This window comes from Hydra vulgaris, chromosome 10, assembly GCF_038396675.1.
Source record: "Hydra vulgaris chromosome 10, alternate assembly HydraT2T_AEP".
In the NCBI taxonomy this organism is placed as follows: Eukaryota; Metazoa; Cnidaria; class Hydrozoa; order Anthoathecata; family Hydridae; genus Hydra; species Hydra vulgaris.
The window spans coordinates 5,295,530-5,316,470 of NC_088929.1; the positions used below are offsets into that span (position 1 = coordinate 5,295,530).

Sequence of the window (20,941 nt, forward strand, 5' to 3'; positions counted from 1 at the left end):
AACAGTTTGCAATGAAAAAATAAGTATTTAATTTTTGTTTTCTTCGATCAAAACTTTAATTAAAAATAAAGATTATAATGTGATTGTGATTAGAAAAAAAAACTTTTTCAATGCTGCATCATGAGTAAATTAGTTTAGTTGACGTGTATACTGAAGCCCATGTCTAAAAATATATGAGGGTCAAGGATATAAAAGCATAAGATGTAAATAAGAAAATATATTTTCTATTAGATATGTATATATATACATATTAAATATAATTCTATTTATATTTGTATAAATATAATTATAATTATAGTTTTTTTGATTTTTATAGCTCTCTGATTTAATGGAGGAAATTCATCATCAACAAAGTGTAGCTGATAAATTTAAAAGAACAGTGGAAAGAGAAGTTAGTACCTAGTATTTATTTTGTAAAAATTTGTTTTCAAATGGAGGCAATTCAAAAAGTATATAACTTGGTGAAGGGTATACTGAAATAATATCACCTGATGACACTGATCTTTAGATATTTGCATTGATGATTATGTAGTTTTTTGTGGTCAAAATTTAGGAGTGATTGTTATCAAGTTAGAATTTTAAAAATTGTTTAGATCAGGCAAGGATGAGGGTTTTAAAACTGTTGAAAAACTTTATTATTTAAATTGCTCCATACATACATATACATGCATACATATACATACTTACATATACACATAAATGCATAAACAAAAAACTGGCTTTGGTTTTTAGTCATTTTGCTTTGCATTGGTTTTGCTTAAAAATATTACAATATCTAAAAAAAAATTTTATCTAATTTTTTGAAAAAAATAAATTGTATTTATTTGAAATCTTTGATAAAAATAATTTTTTGAAGCCTTTGATAAAAATGATTTTTTAAAAATCTTTTATTGTTAATATTTCTAATGCTGTTGAGATAGAGTGACAGCCAATAAAAAAATTATCAACAAATTTTTAAATAATTTAAGTTTCTTATTTAGTATCACTTGTGTATTCATGTAACTTCATGATATATTTATATTTATACCCAAAAGTGTTATTCAATATTGTAAACATATTATAAGCTTTACTAGCAGCATTTTTTACTTGTCTTTCCTATTCCAAATCTTTTGAAATATTAACACCTAATTCTTTTTTGAGAGTAGATTTTTCTATTTCTTTCAGTTTGCCATCATTTTTCATGAAATAAGGATATCTTTTATTACACCAAAATGCAAATTCAATCCCAATTCCCATTCATACAACCATCAAGTTTTTTTAATGTCAGTTTGATATAATTTCGAATTAGTGTACAAAACAACATTTATTAGTAAATCTGCTTGGTAAATATTTTACGAATATTAAGAAAAAAAATGGGCCAAGCAAAGAAGCCTGTTGTATCCTGCTTAAGACACCGACCCAATCTGTTTTGCATTTTCTTATTTATATACTTAACTTTTTCTTATTATATTCTTTTTCTTATTAATTCTTATTATATTCTTAACTTTTTGTTCTCTAATGGATCAGAATATTTCAATCCATTTAATAGGCATACCAAGAATACCATAAGCATAAACCGCGACACATAATTTTATGTGTGATACTCTGTCAAACGCTTTCTGAAAGTTAATATACAAAACATCAATTGGAATAACATTCAACAACGCCCCTGGTAAAATGTCAAGAAGTTTTAGTAAATTTGTAGTGCAGCTCTTTCCTTTCAAAAAACCATGTTATTATTTTGTTAATAGCTTGTTTTATAATAGGTACTTTATTATGCTATCACTAATCATTTGATTGATTGATTTGTTGTTAAATTCAATTTTTTAATCAACATTATCAGAATGACTTGAAAATAATTCATAATTTCTTTTTTTATATAATTTAATCAGTTTCATATGTTTGTTAGAAAAATTATGTTCATTTATTACATAAGAGCACTTTAATAATTGATCTCACTGTTTGGCGATCCCTAAAGTAGCTGAATGAGTTACAGAAATAATTTTGTCTTTATCATTTGTAAAATATTAGTTGATTCATAGCTTACTTTTTGGAATGTTGGTTCACAACACATTGTAATAGAAAACATTCTTCAAGAGGTTTTATGAATTTATTAGTTCAAGATATCAGTTATTGAAAAAGAATAATCATTGTCAGACGTATTATAGTTGAAATTGCCTGTAATAATTAGATCACTGTATCTTTTCTGATAAATACTGGTTCTAGCAGCATTAATAAATAGCAAAACAAAGTTATTGTACTCATAAGATGCGTCTGGTGGTTGGTGAATGCATTCTATTAAATTTTTTTGATTTTCAAACAAGTCCATATTTGTTCAATAAAATTATCATTTAATTATTAAATAGTTTTTATGAAGGAGTTTTTAACTGATTAATACATTGTTTGACAAATACCTCCTTCATGTCTTTCTATTGTTTCTGAAAATGTTATAATTATATATGTTTAAATTTGATTTTGTTTTAAACCAAGTTTTTGTAGCACATATAACATCATATAAATTTAAGCTTGTAATCTTAACTCATCAATCGTTTTATTTAATTGATGTTGCATTTGTGTATTAAGTCATCAAATCTTTGCATTTTTAGGTATGTGTTCCTTGTTTATACTTAAATTACAATTCTTACACTCTTGAAAAATAACTGGTTCAATACCTAACAGTGTCTTATCACTCAGCAATTTATTAAGGCTTGAACTTCCCCACTAGACTGATTTGTTTTATTGTTTTTTATTAAAGTCGAAATAAAGTGAAAATAATAAATAAACTAAAGTTTTTTTTCTTTTCTAAAGCTACATTAAGTTACATGTTCTAATGCTACATTAAGTTTTCTAATTAAGTTTTAAGTTTTTTAAGTATGTTACATTAAGTTACATGTTCTAATGCTACATTAAGTTTTCTAATTAAGTTTTAAGTTTTTTAAGTATGTTACATTAAGTTACATGTTCTAATGCTACATTAAGTTTTCTAATTAAGTTTTAAGTTTTTTAAGTATGTTTCATTAAGTTACATGTTCTAATGCTACATTAAGTTTTCTAATTAAGTTTTAAGTTTTTTAAGTATGTTACATTAAGTTACATGTTCTAATGCTACATTAAGTTTTCTAATTAAGTTTTAAGTTTTTTAAGTATGTTACATTAAGTTACATGTTCTAATGCTACATTAAGTTTTCTAATTAAGTTTTAAGTTTTTTAAGTATGTTACATTAAGTTACATGTTCTAATGCTACATTAAGTTTTCTAATTAAGTTTTAAGTTTTTTAAGTATGTTACATTAAGTTACATGTTCTAATGCTACATTAAGTTTTCTAATTAAGTTTTAAGTTTTTTAAGTATGTTACATTAAGTTACATGTTCTAATGCTACATTAAGTTTTCTAATTAAGTTTTAAGTTTTTTAAGTATGTTACATTAAGTTACATGTTCTAATGCTACATTAAGTTTTCTAATTAAGTTTTAAGTTTTTTAAGTATGTTACATTAAGTTACATGTTCTAATGCTACATTAAGTTTTCTAATTAAGTTTTAAGTTTTTTAAGTATGTTACATTAAGTTACATGTTCTAATGCTACATTAAGTTTTCTAATTAAGTTTTAAGTTTTTTAAGTATGTTACATTAAGTTACATGTTCTAATGCTACATTAAGTTTTCTAATTAAGTTTTAAGTTTTTTAAGTATGTTTCATTAAGTTACATGTTCTAATGCTACATTAAGTTTTCTAATTAAGTTTTAAGTTTTTTAAGTATGTTTCATTAAGTTACATGTTCTAATGCTACATTAAGTTTTCTAATTAAGTTTTAAGTTTTTTAAGTATGTTTCATTAAGTTACATGTTCTAATGCTACATTAAGTTTTCTAATTAAGTTTTAAGTTTTTTAAGTATGTTACATTAAGTTACATGTTCTAATGCTACATTAAGTTTTCTAATTAAGTTTTAAGTTTTTTAAGTATGTTACATTAAGTTACATGTTCTAATGCTACATTAAGTTTTCTAATTAAGTTTTAAGTTTTTTAAGTATGTTACATTAAGTTACATGTTCTAATGCTACATTAAGTTTTCTAATTAAGTTTTAAGTTTTTTAAGTATGTTACATTAAGTTACATGTTCTAATGCTACATTAAGTTTTCTAATTAAGTTTTAAGTTTTTTAAGTATGTTACATTAAGTTACATGTTCTAATGCTACATTAAGTTTTCTAATTAAGTTTTAAGTTTTTTAAGTATGTTTCATTAAGTTACATGTTCTAATGCTACATTAAGTTTTCTAATTAAGTTTTAAGTTTTTTAAGTATGTTTCATTAAGTTACATGTTCTAATGCTACATTAAGTTTTCTAATTAAGTTTTAAGTTTTTTAAGTATGTTTCATTAAGTTACATGTTCTAATGCTACATTAAGTTTTCTAATTAAGTTTTAAGTTTTTTAAGTATGTTACATTAAGTTACATGTTCTAATGCTACATTAAGTTTTCTAATTAAGTTTTAAGTTTTTTAAGTATGTTACATTAAGTTACATGTTCTAATGCTACATTAAGTTTTCTAATTAAGTTTTAAGTTTTTTAAGTATGTTTCATTAAGTTACATGTTCTAATGCTACATTAAGTTTTCTAATTAAGTTTTAAGTTTTTTAAGTATGTTACATTAAGTTACATGTTCTAATGCTACATTAAGTTTTCTAATTAAGTTTTAAGTTTTTTAAGTATGTTACATTAAGTTACATGTTCTAATGCTACATTAAGTTTTCTAATTAAGTTTTAAGTTTTTTAAGTATGTTACATTAAGTTACATGTTCTAATGCTACATTAAGTTTTCTAATTAAGTTTTAAGTTTTTTAAGTATGTTACATTAAGTTACATGTTCTAATGCTACATTAAGTTTTCTAATTAAGTTTTAAGTTTTTTAAGTATGTTACATTAAGTTACATGTTCTAATGCTACATTAAGTTTTCTAATTAAGTTTTAAGTTTTTTAAGTATGTTACATTAAGTTACATGTTCTAAGTAAATGTTTAAGTTACACTCTTCTGCTACTACTTATTGCTATTTTATCTATTTTATTTATTTTTTATTTATTTATTTTATTTATTTTTTATTTGCAAGTTGTTAACCATTCGAGTAACTATATAGGAGGGCTACCACGCTGAATAACAGTAAATTACATCCTGTCGGTGAATTATATATTGTTAACACAATATAGAACTAAAGTTTAAATGTATTTTTTTTGTTTTTTGAAAACAGTATAAATAATTATATACGTGCTTCCTCATCTTCTAGAGCTTCTAAAAAAGTTGTGTATTTGAGTTTATTAAATCAAAAGTATATAATAATAACAACATTAAAGCTGCCGTCTTAACACTGATGAAAAAAATGTGACTGTAATTACTAAAAGCATTTTTTTATCAAAAATGCTTTGTTTTTTCAATATTGTATTAATGATAGACAAGAAATAACTGAGATAGAAACTATTGGTTTTTATTTTGTGCTAAATAGTTTTTAAAATCAGACAATCTGTAATTGCTACAGCTCATGTATTTAATGAAGAAATATTATATTAGTTAGTTAAAAAATGTCTTTTTTTTTTTCTTGCTTAAATATTGCTTACTCTATTATTTGCCATAATTGATATTTAAACCCTTCAGCACATCTTTGCCACCACTGATATTTAAACTTTTCAGCAATTCTTTGCCACCACTAGGGATTGCCGGTTACAGTATATCGTATATTAACTTGACGGTGTACTTTACCATATACTTGGTATACTAAAAGTTAGTATATGATTTAGTATACTTATTTACTTTTTTTGTGAACTTTTTTTGGACTGACTTGATAACTTAATAATTTATTATTCAATTATTATATTATCTTAATGAGTTAAATTGCTATTGTATGACTTAATATGTATGTTGTTATTATTACCATATTTATTGTATGGCTTATTATGATTAAGATGTTTTTATTTTTAATTGGTTTATTTTTAATTGGTTTTTTTAAAGTTGCAAAATAACAATCCATTATTTAGTTTGTTACATATTTTAGTATTCATTTTAGGAATTTTACAAGATTTATAATCCTCATTTTTATTTCAGAAGCTCATAAACATCTACAAACATAAAATCTTCATACACAATTGTACAGTTTCTTCTTCTACAAGCATAAAATCTTGTTTTCCTACCTGAAGGAAATTGGCATTTGGTTCATCATGGTTCCATTCAGTTGCATCATGGTTCTAATTTGAAAAACTTGGTTTTCTGACCCCTCTAACTATCATCCAATCAGAGTTTGGTCCTCTTGCTAACTTTTTAATTGTAATATTAAAAAAGTTCTATTAAATGCAAATTAGTGAGGCAAGAGCTTTTGACATAGCAAAGATTTTTGATAATCATTTCTTCCTTATTGCAGTATTAAAGTTATCCTTGTTGGACAACACTCTCCTTCATTTCCAATAACTTTTCAGGTCGCAAGGTTTCATCCTTGGTCTTGTATTGTTTTTCATCTATATTGATGATCTCCTTGATACAAAAAATCATTAATTTTAGATTGCTTAGAACAGGTTAAATTTAAATCAAAGAAAATATCAATTTCTGTTGCACAACTAAAAGTAGTTTAGTTTTTTGTTGTTTTCTCAAAATCAGTTTACTCGGACTTAGCACGTTTTGCAAATGGGCTCCTCATACATACATACATACATACATACATACATACATACATACATACATACATACATACATACATACATACATACATACATACATACATGTGTGCAATGATTAAAGCTATGGAAAAAACATATTCACAAATCATAGTCAACAAAAATTTTTATTAAAGTTGAAAATTTACATTTTACAACTCATATCTTGTTTTTATATTTTGTTTTAGCTTGCTTTAGCAGAGGGAGCTTTGGAAAAAAAAAGCAAAGAAGTTAACTACTTGGTAAAATTAAACTTTCAATATAATAAAATAGTTATGTTGTGATTAGGTTTTGACTAATTTTTAATTTTTAATATATAGAAGTAAAAAAAAAATGTAATAAATTGTTTGGTTTAAAATTTTTATAATTTTTTTGTTTGTTGATATATTAATACTTTTCATATATTAACATTTTGTAATTTATTTCTTTTATTTAGTTTAATTTTAAATATTTTGACATGAATGAAAAAATTTAATAATGTAAAACTAAAGAAATGCAAAAACTTCATTATTTTATCTCCATTATTTGTTTTAGAGGTTTGCTTGCATAATATTATGTTTTATGTTTGTGCAACAAATTTTATGTGAAATAGTTAGAAATAGTTTTTTAATGTTATTCAGGCGATTAAGATTAAGAAAAATTAAAAGTGGTAAAAATGGTAGCGTATTAAGGTGGGGTGGTAGCGTATTAAGGTGGGGTGGGTTTTTCATGAGTTTTTAAAAGTTCTTTATAGATACCAGTAATAGTGAAATGTGAAATAATTTTCACATTTCACATCGTCTATAAATGTGAAAATGATTGTTATAGTGTACAGGCTAGAATTTCAGTTTTTACCTTCTTTTTTTTTAAACATCTAGTACTCTTTTTAATAATTAATTTTAATATGCTAAACTACTAAAGAAATTTATTTTGTCACATAATAATTTTACTTTGATTGTTTTATTTACACTTTTTTACACTATAAAAAATACATTGCAAGTGAGATAAAAAAAAAGTACATGACAGTTTTTTGGTCACTTGAGATAATATAACATTAACGTTTTTAAGCTATGCAACAATATTTTAAAATGTCGCTTGTTTATATTAACAATATTTAAAACTCGTTTATATTGTAATCTTATTGTGGTCTACTTTTTTATATTGTAATCTTATTGTGGTCTACTTTTTTATATTGTAATCTTACTGTGGTCTACTTTTTTATATTGTAATCTTATTGTGGTCTACTTTTTTATGTTGTAATCTTATTGTGGTCTACTTTTTTATATTGTAATCTTATTAAATTGAAAAAGGTAGGACTTTTTTTTTAGTATTTAAGTAGTTGCTTAAGTATTTGCTTAAGTCATTTTTTAATTTTTGTTTTATTTTTGTTCAACTATGATGAGATAGATATTTTTAAAATTTGTTTATTGTTTACATGTTTTACTGTTAGAAATCCTAATAACTAATATATATATATATATATATATATATATATATATATATATATATATATATATATATATATATATATATATATATACATATATATATATTATATATATATATATATATTATATATATATATATATATATATATATATTAGGATACCTTAAACCCCCTTTAGTTATAAAATCGAAATGCATGTGTGCATGTGCTGTGGTTACCTTTTGTGAATAATTTAAGCCCAATTTTTGCTCTGAAGTCCTATGTTAGGTACTGCCTCAAGTCCGTTTTCTATTTCAGTGTGGAAAAGAATAGAGGTTGCGTGATTTTGCGATTTAACATCTAATAAAAAGCATTAATAATCCTTTTAATGGGGGTGCTAGGGGGCTTTAGAACCCCCACCCCCAAGTCCATGAGTTAAGCGCTCCCATGAAAAAAAAAAAAAAAAAAATTGGATCAAACAGAAATTGAAAAAAGCCTCTATTATGAGTTTATTATTTATCTTAACTTACTACTATATTAAAATTGTTCAAATAAATCACATATTTAAATAAAAATTGATATTTATTAGATACCAGAGAAAAAAAATGTTCAATGAAATTGTCTATAAAAGGTTATTTTTAAAAGAAATTGAACATAACAAATTGGTTTAGGGTTAGTATAAAAATGTCAAAGAAGGATACTAGATTGATACACATAATCTTTTTGCTGGAAGATGCTATTAAAGTTCTTCCAGCTTAACAGTTACGAACTGAAGAACAAGTTCTGCAACTTTATCACTGAAACCTAAGAAAAGCGAGGAAAAGGTTTCAAGTAGTTTCAACAGTGTCAAGAAGAATTCTGTTGTTTTATGTCCATTGTCAACTAAAAGTTGTGAGATTGGGTGCAAAGGTGATACAGGATGCCAGACAGAAGGACAAACCCAGTGTGTGGCTGGTGCTGTAAAAAATCTCTGGCAGAGGAGTTCTATTCCTCATATTTCAAACTTTTCTATCAGGAAAAAATATAATTTAACTACTTTTCCAAAATATTGCTTTTTATTCGGCTCTTTTTTTATTTAGAATTCAAAATTGCTATAATCTATAATACATGTAGTAAATTTTTTACTACAAAAAATACTATTGTTAATACCAGGTTAAAGATACTTTAGTTGGAAGAAAGAAGGATAAAGCTGGCAAAGAACAAAACCAGAAGCTTTCTAACAGAAGTGGGTAAAAGGAAATATTTCAAGAAAGAAATGAAAGTTGTTTGATATTTCTGTCAAAAATGCTACTAAGGTTATTTTGTTTAACAAAAAAAGGATGAGAGACTTGCAGATGTTGTATTATTAGAAGATCAAAAGGGAGAGCACAAAGCTGTAATGGGTGCCAAAGCCAGGAAATACACAAAAGCGGTGAAAAGGCAGCAAAAAAAGTTGGAATCTGCAAAAAGAAGAAATATAGCTTTGAACATGTTGTTGTGAATTCTGGAACAATAAGCAATGATGATGATGTAGAGGATACAGATGATGGAAAGCATGCTGATAATCAAGTTGATAGTAGATTAAAATCACATAAACAAAAGCCAGATTTCATTCCTGTCACACTTCCACAATTTTTTTAAAAAGAAATCGCTGTTTCTGCAAAGAAATATGGAATACAGAGTTCTGCCCATACTGCTACAATGGCACATGTTATTAATTCAGCAGGGGAAAATGTATCAGATTTTGATGTTTCACTCTCTTCTGCTAGATGTCAAGCCAATGCAGCAATCAATGAGACTGGAAATAAAATTAAACAAGGTTTCATTATAGAAGCAAAAGGAAAACTGCTCTGCCTTCATTTTGATACTAAAATTGTAGCAGAGTATGCAGATGGGCAAATCAGAAATGTGGACAGAACAACTGTGCTTGTCACATCTCCTGATCTTGAGAGAGAGCAGCTTATAGGGATAGTTTCAATGTCAGATGGTGGTGGATTTACTTAAGCAACAGCAATTAAGGGACTTCTTGTGGATAGGAATCTTTGGGATGATATTTACAGCATTTGTTTTGATACTACAGCTTTAAACACAGATTAATTGATGTAAAATTTTAAATGATTATAATAAATTTTTAAATATGGAAAAAACATTTTAAAGTTAGATAAAAGGGTTGGAGCCATATTGGAGAAACAAATGGAAAAACCATTATTATGTCTATGAGCTCCACATAAAAGGTGTTGCGTTTTCAACAATTTTTTTTTAAATTACAAATTTTTTTTTATAATTTAATCTTTTATTTTGAAAAGTTACTTGTAAAGTAACTTGTAAGTGCTTGTAACTATTTCAGCATGTGGCACAGATAGCATCTGGAAAGAAAACTGTTAAGCCCAATAAACATCTGTTTAAAAGATTTCAAAATGTTTGGGAAGCTATCAAACCCAAGATTGATTCAAAAAATCTTTGTTTGACTAGAGTGCAAACAAGGGAACATTTCTGCAAAACAAGGTATTTTTCTGTCAAGCAATTATTGTTATTGTACATGATTTGTCAAGCAATATCTTGAAGCTATATTGTTCACAAAAGAGTTACCTCATGGTGATTACAATCGTTTAGTAGGACTTGTATTGATCTGGTTGGGAAGTGAAATGATGAAGGAATTCAGTTTTCATAAACCAATTGCAGTACACCATGCAAGATTTCTTGCTAAATGTTTATATTATATGACCATGGAACTGCTAGCCACTCAGATGTCTTTGGCTTAGTTACTAAGAAGAAAAGATACACATGATTGTTTCATACAATAAGATTTTTGAAATTGCCAGTGAGTTTGTTAGCAAGTGTGGATTTGAGTGCAATCAAGGACGTGACACTATATACAGATTTCAATAAAACTGTTTCAAAAGTAGCTATTGAGAGCTTAAAAACTACTTGTGATTTTTAACAGAAAGAAATGTTGTCCTTATAGGTGATCAGTTGGATGAGAATGTGTGAGATTGAAATGCTATGGTGAAATCCTCATTTCACCCAGAGCATTTCTGAAGCTCTGGTGAAATGTCTCAGCCCTATAACATTTGAACTTGGAAAATCTGTCTTCCCTAAATTAAATATGGAGAATATTCCTAGTCTGCCCAGTTTGGTTAGATCTCAGAATTGGATAATTTTTCAACATCTAAACTTGAAGAAAATAGACTGGATGGAAGTTAGCTCCAGGTAAAAATGTATCAGCCAAAATATTATTGTTAATATTATTATTATTTGTATTATTATTGTTATATATTAGATATGTAATTGTAGTTCTTGTAAATTTTCATTATTCAAGGTTAATAAAACAATACGATTTCTCAGGGACTGGCCAATTTCTCAGAATACAAATATCTACACAGATTTATCATTGGATTGACTTTTGCCAATGACGCGACAGAATGAGGAATCAAATTGAAACAAGATTTTCCCCATCTGTGTCAGAATAAGGCATTAAAACAGAACCTGCCACTTACTGTAGCAGACCACAGAAAAAGGCACTCAACAAACACGAAAGAGGAACTTTCAAAAATCGGAAAATGTTAAATTAAAAGCATTGTGTTTTTTTTTAAATACAGTAGTTAATTATGATAGAGGCTTCTTTCAATTTCAGTTTGATCCAATTTTTTTTATGATGGGGATCTGAAACCCTTACAGACATGGAGGTGGGGGGGGCTAAAGCCCTTAAGCACTTCCACTGGATATTGCCCTGGCACTGTTTTGCAAGATAAATTGCTACTATAAATGTAGATTGTTCCTCAATCATTTTCCAAAAGATTATTAATGCCCTTTATTAGATGTTAAAATGCAAAATCAAGCATCCTCTACTCTTCTCCACACTGAAATAGAAAATTAAGGCAATCTAATTATATATGTGTGTGTATATATATATATATATATATATATATATATATATATATATATATATATATATATATATATATATATATATATATATATATATATATATATATATATATATATATATATATATAATATATATGTTACTGTTACCCGCAGTACCAGGAATTAGCTAAATGCTAATGTTTATAATATAATTTAATATTGCAACTCAGAGTTTCATGTGTTTTAACAATAATCAGGCAAGTAGTAAAAGTTTAATTTTGCTACCCAGCAAAATTAAACTTTTACTAGCAAAATTAAACTTTTACTACTTGCCTAAATTAAACTTTTACTACAAAATTAAACTTTAGTAGCAAAATTAAACTTTTACTACTTGCCTGATGATTGTGATAACACATGAAACTCAGAGTTGCAATATTAAATTATATTATAAACATTAGCATTTAGCTAATTCCTGGTACTGCGGGTAACAGTAACATATATATTATATAGCTCTAGTTTATCTATTGAGCACTCTTTCAAGTATACAATATTATACATGATAATATAAAGATATTTTCTTTTTTCATATATATACACTTACGTATATATATATATATATATATATATATATATATATATATATATATATATATATATATATATATATATATGTATATATATGTGTGTGTATATATATATGTGTATATATATATGTGTATATATATATATGTATATATATATATATATATATGTATATGCATATACATATATATATATATATATATATATATATATATATATATATATATATATATATATATATATATATATATATATATATATATATGTATATATATATATATCCAGGCACAAATCATAGATGTTTAAAAATGTGTAGTATTTTCAAAAATTTAAGATTGCACACAATTTCAGGATCTAGCTAAATCACTGTAAAATTTTAATAGCATAATCTTTAGACGAAGTAATAACTTTATGAGACCAAAACATAATTTGAAGTAAAGCTATTTTTTATTCCACCTAATACAGCATTCGAATTGAATGTATTTTGTAGTTTGATTAGTTAACTACAATCTGTATCAAATTTAAACTTTTCCACAATCCAGTGGCTTAAATTTTTATTTTCGGCCCTTGTATTGTATAGGTGTTGAAAGCCTTGATAATAAATAAGAATAATCTCTAATTGTAATGGTTCCTGGAGAGTAGGTAAAAAATAGGTTGAAGTTTTTAAAAAAGAATAACAAAAAAATATTTACTATAATTTTTCAATAAAAAAAAGCGATTTTTTTTTAATGCTCAAGAATGCTATTTATTGTCTTTTTCTTTTTTTATAAAGATATCCATTATGAATAACTCTGTTAAATTGAAATGGAGTTTAATTTAGAAAGATTTAATGTGATTGGGTGTTATTACAAATTTTATTTGATTTAAATATTATAGACACAAAAGTTAAATTCAATGGGCGATTATGAAGAAATTAAAAGAGAATTGCAGTATGTGTGATTTCTTTTTCATGTTTAAAGTTAGTAGTATGTAAAGTATAATAATTATAAAAGCTAATTAAAATTAAAATATAATTTACAAATAAAATTATTTAAACTTTTTCTTTTCAAAAAATATTCCTAAGGAATTTTTTTTTATTATAATTTTTTTTTCTAAAATATTTTCAAGTATTTATTTTACTAACAAAATCGTTTTTAACAAAGGTTTAGGTAACAGCTATTCAAGTTTAGAAAAGAAGTTAAAAAGCAAGAAAACAATTGAATACTTTAAAAACTTTAAATTGTATGATTTAGGAAAACATAATTACAAGAGAGAACTTCAAAGCGCTGGTGTTGGAAGAAAAAAACTAGATGAGTTTCTCTCACAACCAGCTACTTACAGCAATTGTAAGAAAAACTCCAAGCAGTATAACAATATTAGGAACTGAGTTTTCAAGACTGGATTTAAGTTTAAACTGCAAAAGTTCAAGTCGGTCACCATCCATCTATGTTTTTGTTTTGTCTTGTGACCACCATCCGTCCATGTTTTTGTTTTGTCTTGTGATTTGACGACAGAAATAAAACCTTTCAGTCTATTCCTCTCAACTAGGAATTCTTCTTTATTAATGACATGGTCATGAAATTGAAATTTTAAAAGATTTGACAGAGTAAGAATGGCGTATTTTTCAGCAAGAACATGAAGCTGTTTAATTCATGTAACAATTTCTTGGATTACTCTGTCAAAGGACAAAAACATTTCCCTTTGCAGTTCATTTACATGTTCATCCAATTTGTGATAATCCAGATTATCACAAATTTTTTTACCTTTCAAAAACAACTCTCTTATTAGCTATTTTATCTCTATAATCTGTTAAAAGTTTTTTTGCTTTTTTTATTTTTTTTTTAGAGTTTTTGCTTTTGTTAAAATTTAATATTTTAACTTTAAAGCTTTCAATTTAATATCACATTGTTGTTCAATCCTTTTGTTTGAAGGTATATCTGTGTATCATTTATTTCTCGAAGGATTGACTCCCACAATCCAAGAAAGCACAAAACTGACTGGTTGCAATTCCACCAACAGCTATAACTTCACAAGTTAATTGCTTTACAACCATAAAATACAGCACATGTTCTTGAGTAATATTTTTTCATAACACTAACTGTATCTCCTTTTTCACTCCATCATGTTTTCATTATGCTCTTTCGTTATCTTGCTCTATAAACTTCATCTTTTCTCTTCCAGTAACTTTCAACTCTAATAGTGGTTGCATGCAGTCTTGTTGGAAGCGAAGATGTTGAAAAAAAAAAAAAAAGTATATATATATATATATATATATATGTATAAATATATCTATGTATTAAACTAATACATAAATATATTTATTAAAAATATATATATATGTATAAATATATTTATGTATTAATTCCTAATTCCATTCTCTTCCTTTACAAATCTCTTATTCGCCCCTGTATGGAATATTGTTTTCATATTTAGGCTGATTCTTCTAATAATGATAATTTTCTTTTAGACATGGTCCAAAAAGGTATTGTAAATGTAGTTGGACTGCACTATTTGCCAAGCTTGAGCCACTCTCCCATCATCTTAAGGCTGCATCTTATTCTCTTTTCTACAGATACTATCATGGTCCCTGCTTAAAGGAGTAATCATTTCTAGTTCTATCAACCAAAGGTTTAGTTACTGTTAAGTAAAAGGGTTGCTCTGCTCACACCTCTTCAATGTATATCTTGGTAGTTTAAGAGAATTATCTTCAGCCACACTTTACAAAATTAACACCAAATAAAAAGGTAATAAAAAATGCAAAAAATAAAAAAGTTCTGGAAAATTGAAGATGATAAAAATATAAAGTTTACTAAGCTTATAAGAAGTTCATAAAGCATATATGTTTACTACACTAAATATAGTAACAAGTTTGTTTAAAAAAAAGTATATGAGCTAAAACTACATACTTTTACAAAGCAATTCATGTATGTTTTCATAAATTTTTTTTGAAAGTTATTCATTCAAACCATTATAATTTTTATTTTATTTTTTAGTGATCGTTAAAATTTGTTTATGTAGAGACCATTATTAAACTATTTAAAATGAGTATATATATATATATATATATATATATATATATATATATATATATATATATATAAACACATATATATATATATATATATATATATATATATTTAAAAAAGAAAATATAAAAAGTGTAAAAGATTGAGTTACTTTAAGGAAGGTTACAAAATTTTACTCAAAGTTTTTAGGTTGCATTGCATATAGATTTAAGGATATATAGATGTAGGATAGTTGTTTTTAAAAATTTTGAATATGTTTATTGTTTCCATTAAGTGGTCATTTTTCAATAACTGCTTATTGCCTTGATATAATCCACAAACTGTGTTGTTATAATGTTAGGATAGATAAAAAAAGGTTTCACCAAACTGATAAACTTTTGTATCATCAAAAGTTTGTATTACTACACCAAACAAACCCAAAACAAGGTTTATTAACTGAGGTTGTTTATTATGGTTCCATGATGTTCACCAAATTTGATTGCTCAAATTTGTTAGTAAACTTTTTTTGCCTCACATTTGTAAACTTTATATTGTTTGCCTTGAGATTATGCTAACCCAGATCCATGTTTTGCTGATTTAATCAAAGTCATCTAATCAGCCTAAAAGATGTGTATGATATAATGAATTTCTAAATAAGTACTTTAGCTTCATTTAAAATTTATCAAATCATTTAAAAAGGAAATTCAATAAAGAGCCTCAAATGATTTGTGCTAAACTATTGTTGAAACTGCTCAAATGGTTTGTGCTAAATTACTATTGAAATTTTGGATATATAATGCCACTATTATTAATGAAAATACAAAGTTTTTAAATTTGACCAAAAAGAAGATTTGAAAAAAAAAAAAAAAGTTGACGCTTTGAGTCATCTTTTAATTTTAAAAGCAGTTTTAAAAAAAAGCAGTTTAAAAGGTACATGAAGTGGGGTGAGAATGGTGAGAATGAGGTTCAAATGTTATCATTTAAGTTTTGTGGAGAGTGTTAAGTCTGAAAATATTATAATAAATAAGTTTTTTTAATCATACAGTTGTCAAATGACAACTTCTAACTCAACATTAAAAAGCACAGAATGAAAATTATGTTATTTAAACTGATCAGTAAGTAATGTTAAACTATATTCAAAAGTTAAGTATATTTAATTTTTTTTTTTTTTACAAACATGATGTAAAAACATTTAAAAAAAAGCATAATACAATAAATTAAAAATGTAAAAATTTTTTATACTTTAGAGTTTTGAAATTGATTGAATTTCCCGGTCTAAAAGAAGATGAAAATGAGGTATGAATTTATTTAGACTTTTATTTAGATTTATGTTAAATATATTCACTTTAAAATTTGCAAGGTTTTTTATACATTACTATGTAAAGTATTCATATATAATTATGTTATGTATTCATATATCATTATGTTATGTATTCATATATCATTATGTAAAGTATTTAGACTTTTTTTTACTCAGCATTTCATTAAAAAAAAAAAAGAAGGATTTTTTCTAAAAATCCTTTTTACAATAAGCCATGTTCACCGCATACTTTGTATAATCCAAGTTTTTTAAGTGGTAAAAGCTGTTTTAATTGAATTTTTTTTTGGAATAAATCTAAATTAGCAGTAATTATGAATTATAGAGACATACAAGGAAAGTCCAACTGTAAAGAATAGTGATAACCTGATGTTGTTGATGACCTATCAATGCTGACCTGTTTGGCTGTAATGTTTTATAGTGGTGTTTGTACAGTTGTAATGTTTATTTGATTACCTTAGAAAAAGTAGGCATTGGTGCTTGGAATTACCAAGATTATTGGTACCAATAAATTTTTAATTTAAATGCCTAACGGTGAGATCTAAAGTTGCATTTTTTACTATATGTATATATGTATACATGTATGTATACTTGTTACTACTGATCATGAGTCCCTTGTTCATAGTCATACCTAGTCCATGTTCAGAAGCTCACAGTCACATTTGGTCCATGTTTAGAAGTTCGCAGTCACATCTAGTCCATGTTTAGAAGTTCACAGTCACATCTAGTCCATGTTTAGAAGCTCACAGTCACATCTAGTCCATTTTTAGAAGTTCACAGTCATATCTAGTTTATGTTTAGAACTAGATTGAGCTTTTACCTTCTTTTTTTTTTTTTTTTTTTTTACCAATTTACTGACAAGTTTTGTGTATATATTTGCCAGTAAATTGGTAAATCAAAATAAAAAAGATTGATTTTCTGCTTTTATAATTAAATTCAACATCTTAAATTTTTAGTTAAATGGAAAAAAATTGAAAATTAAAAGTATTAAAAATGTGGAACAATAATGGAATAAAACTGTGAACTGAAATTTGTTACCAGGATTTGCCACCTTTATCAAAACCTTAAAAGTTCTAAATAAAAAAAAGATGCAAAAATCTCGTTGACAAAAGCAGCACTCAAAATTTTATCTTTTTTACAGTCAATTGGAACTCTCAATGGATTTAGTTTTAATGCTTTAACAAAAAGTAAATTTATCTGCAATGAAAGAAAAAGGTTATAATTTTCCAAAAAAAGCAAAAATGCAAAAAAATAAAAATCAAACAAATAAAAAAAACACAAAAAAAGCAATTCAGATTGTAAAAAAATATTATGCAAGTGTCAAACACAAGCTAAAAGATCAACTAAGTTTATTACTGTTGAATGGGAAACATTTTTCCATTTTACTGGATGAATACTCTTCCTTGAAACAACAAAAATTATTCTTCATAAAATTGCCAAATCTTTACTTTCAAGGCTTTTTTTTCAGAAAAAACTTTAAAATCTTGACTTAAATAGAGTGTAGTAAAGGACCCAAAAACAATGAAGAATAATTTGTTTCTGGCCATTCAACATTCATCAAATAAGCATATTTCAAATGATGAGTTTAAGTGTATTTTAAAAATCTTTGTGTATTTAGAACGGTCTTTGAAGCAACATGCAAAAGAACTGCTTGTCTTAATCTGTTATTCTCTTTAAATAATTTCCATAAAAAATATCAAATCAGAAAGAGCATTTTCAGCTGCTAGATTATTTGTTATGAAAATTTGTTAATCAAAATTCAAATAATTTCTACCAATTTATCTTTATTTATTTATTATTTATATCTAATTTATTTTTAAATTTAAAAGTCAGTAAAAGTTATAATTATAATAAAAGTTCCATAGTTCCATAGTTTCCATGTTTTACCATAGGCGCATGTTATTTAGAATAATATCTTGTACATACTAGACTTCAAACAAATCTGTTTCCATCTGATCCAAACAGCTTAAACTTGTTTTCATCACTAAAAAGAATTTTTGACTGTTGTTGGCTACTCCACTTTAGATACTGTGATGCAAATTCCTATTGAGCGTTTATGTTTTATCAAAGAAATCAAAATAATTTTTGAACTGGACTTATACTTTCATGAATTAACATTTTGTATGCTCAAATTCATTCCAGTGTATCATTTGTATATTTAAATCAACTGCTGTCAAACAGGGTTTTTGTTTCTTAGTATCACAAGTATTTTATTTTGACCATATGTTGCTTATTTTTGACTATATGTTGGCTTCCTGATTGCTTTCTATTCTTTATAGATCCAGTAAGTTCATATCTCTTCATAATTTTTCGATCAGCAGACTTACTGATTCCATAAGGCTGTGCTGTCTTATGAAATGAATTTTTATTTTAAACTGTTCTCACAACTACCTTTTTCACTGAAATTGAGATACATTTCTTATACTCCATGATCTCAATCACTTATAAATGAAACTTTTTAATTATTTCCAAGTATTCATTTACAATATCAATAAATTACCAATTTTGGGGTAAAAATGTAAAATGCTTCAGTTTTATGGCAAGTTTTTGAACTCATTAAAAATCATTATTTTTCAGATCAATAAGAGTGCATCAATTCAATAATCAATATTCATTCAAAAAATAACAGTAAACATGAAAATCATTTAATTGGTATATAATATGTTGGATTTAGTGAAGTATATACTGAAATAATAGTGATATTCAATTTTATTTAGCCTGTCTGTAAATTTTTGGATGCTACTGTATAAAAATGTCTAAATTTAGGTGCTCATTTAAAAAAATAAAATCTGTAGAATTAGTACTATTTTAAATGTACAGGAATAAATAACTTATTAATCTACATCTTGTTAGCAGTATGCTACTACTTTAGCACTATTACAAAGGGGCTAACCCTTTGTTATATTTAATTACCAATTGATGTCATATTTAGTTATCAATTGATGTTATATTTAGTTATCAATTGATGCTATATTTAGTTATCAATTGATTATATTTAGTTATCAATTGATATTATATTTATTTATCAATTGATGTTATATTTAGTTATCAATTGATGTTAAGCCACTTGAAAAGTTATTATTAGAAAAGAATAAAAGTATGATCTCTTATTTATTTTTAACACTTTTTATCACATGACTTGTCACATGATCAATGTTTACATATTTGTTTACTTATTAATATTTTAAAACTAAACTTTAGGTTTACAATCAGATTGCACAAAGCTAAAAGTTCAAAATGGAGAGTTAACTGGTATACTTTTAAAAAGAAAAAAAAAATTTTAACTTACTTATTACTATCTAATTTTTTAATGTTACAAGGTATAAATATTTAATAAGAAAAAGTTATTAAAATATTAGATTATAAAGTAGTAGATTTTGATTATTATTTACTCAGTAAAGTTATATATTTATATTTATATCATTTATACAACTTATTTTTTCAAGGTAAATATGATCAACTTCAAAAGAGTTACTCTGAAGTTTATCGAACCGTGAATGACCAAAAAGAACTAATATCACAACTGGAGAGTGACATAATGAATGTTAAAAGACTATCATCTAATGATTTCACTCCAACATCTACTATTACCTCTGAAGCTATCACCAAGGCTGTTGAGCATCTTCATGCAGATGAATGTTAGTTTATTTTATTAAGAAAAGGTTTTGTTCAGGGGTGGACGCAAACTAGGGGATTATGTTATAAAAACTAGAATTGGTTAATAATTTGTTTTCAAGTGTTTGTGGGTACCGAAGTATCTAGAACCAGGTAATCAGCTATCCATAAGCTAATTTACCGGGTGTTGATTTAACCTGCCAGTCCTTCAAGTTTTAGCGGTTGGTTTTACCAATTGTTTGAAAAGAAAAATTGATATTTAAAATTTTGTTGAAAAAAATGTTTGTTGAAATTGTTTCTTTATTTTACAGTTGATGAGATGGATAAGCAAACTGTAGAGTCTTTGCTTCCTATTGTATCCAGCCAACGAGAAAGGTTCAGGTTAAAGAATTTAGAGCTGGAGTCTGTAAGTTGTTATAGATTTAGAAGTATTATTATCAAGAACTACGGCTTTTTAAATTAAATAAGATATTGTTATTCGTTTTCATTCACTATTTTTATAAAAAACAACTTTTATT

At 25.6% G+C, this 20,941-nt stretch overlaps 1 protein-coding gene across 1 annotated transcript in view; it reads left to right on the top strand.

Annotated features, from left to right (window-relative positions):
• Window positions 1-20,941, top strand: part of LOC100197434 (protein CASP-like) — a 75,151-nt gene that overhangs the window by 23,479 nt on the left and 30,731 nt on the right. Inside the window, 8 exon segments of the mRNA NM_001309705.1 lie at window positions 317-391; window positions 6,862-6,915; window positions 13,383-13,435; window positions 16,738-16,786; window positions 19,854-19,905; window positions 20,010-20,060; window positions 20,255-20,446; window positions 20,735-20,829. Of these exon segments, the coding sequence (NP_001296634.1) occupies window positions 317-391; window positions 6,862-6,915; window positions 13,383-13,435; window positions 16,738-16,786; window positions 19,854-19,905; window positions 20,010-20,060; window positions 20,255-20,446; window positions 20,735-20,829 (621 nt within the window).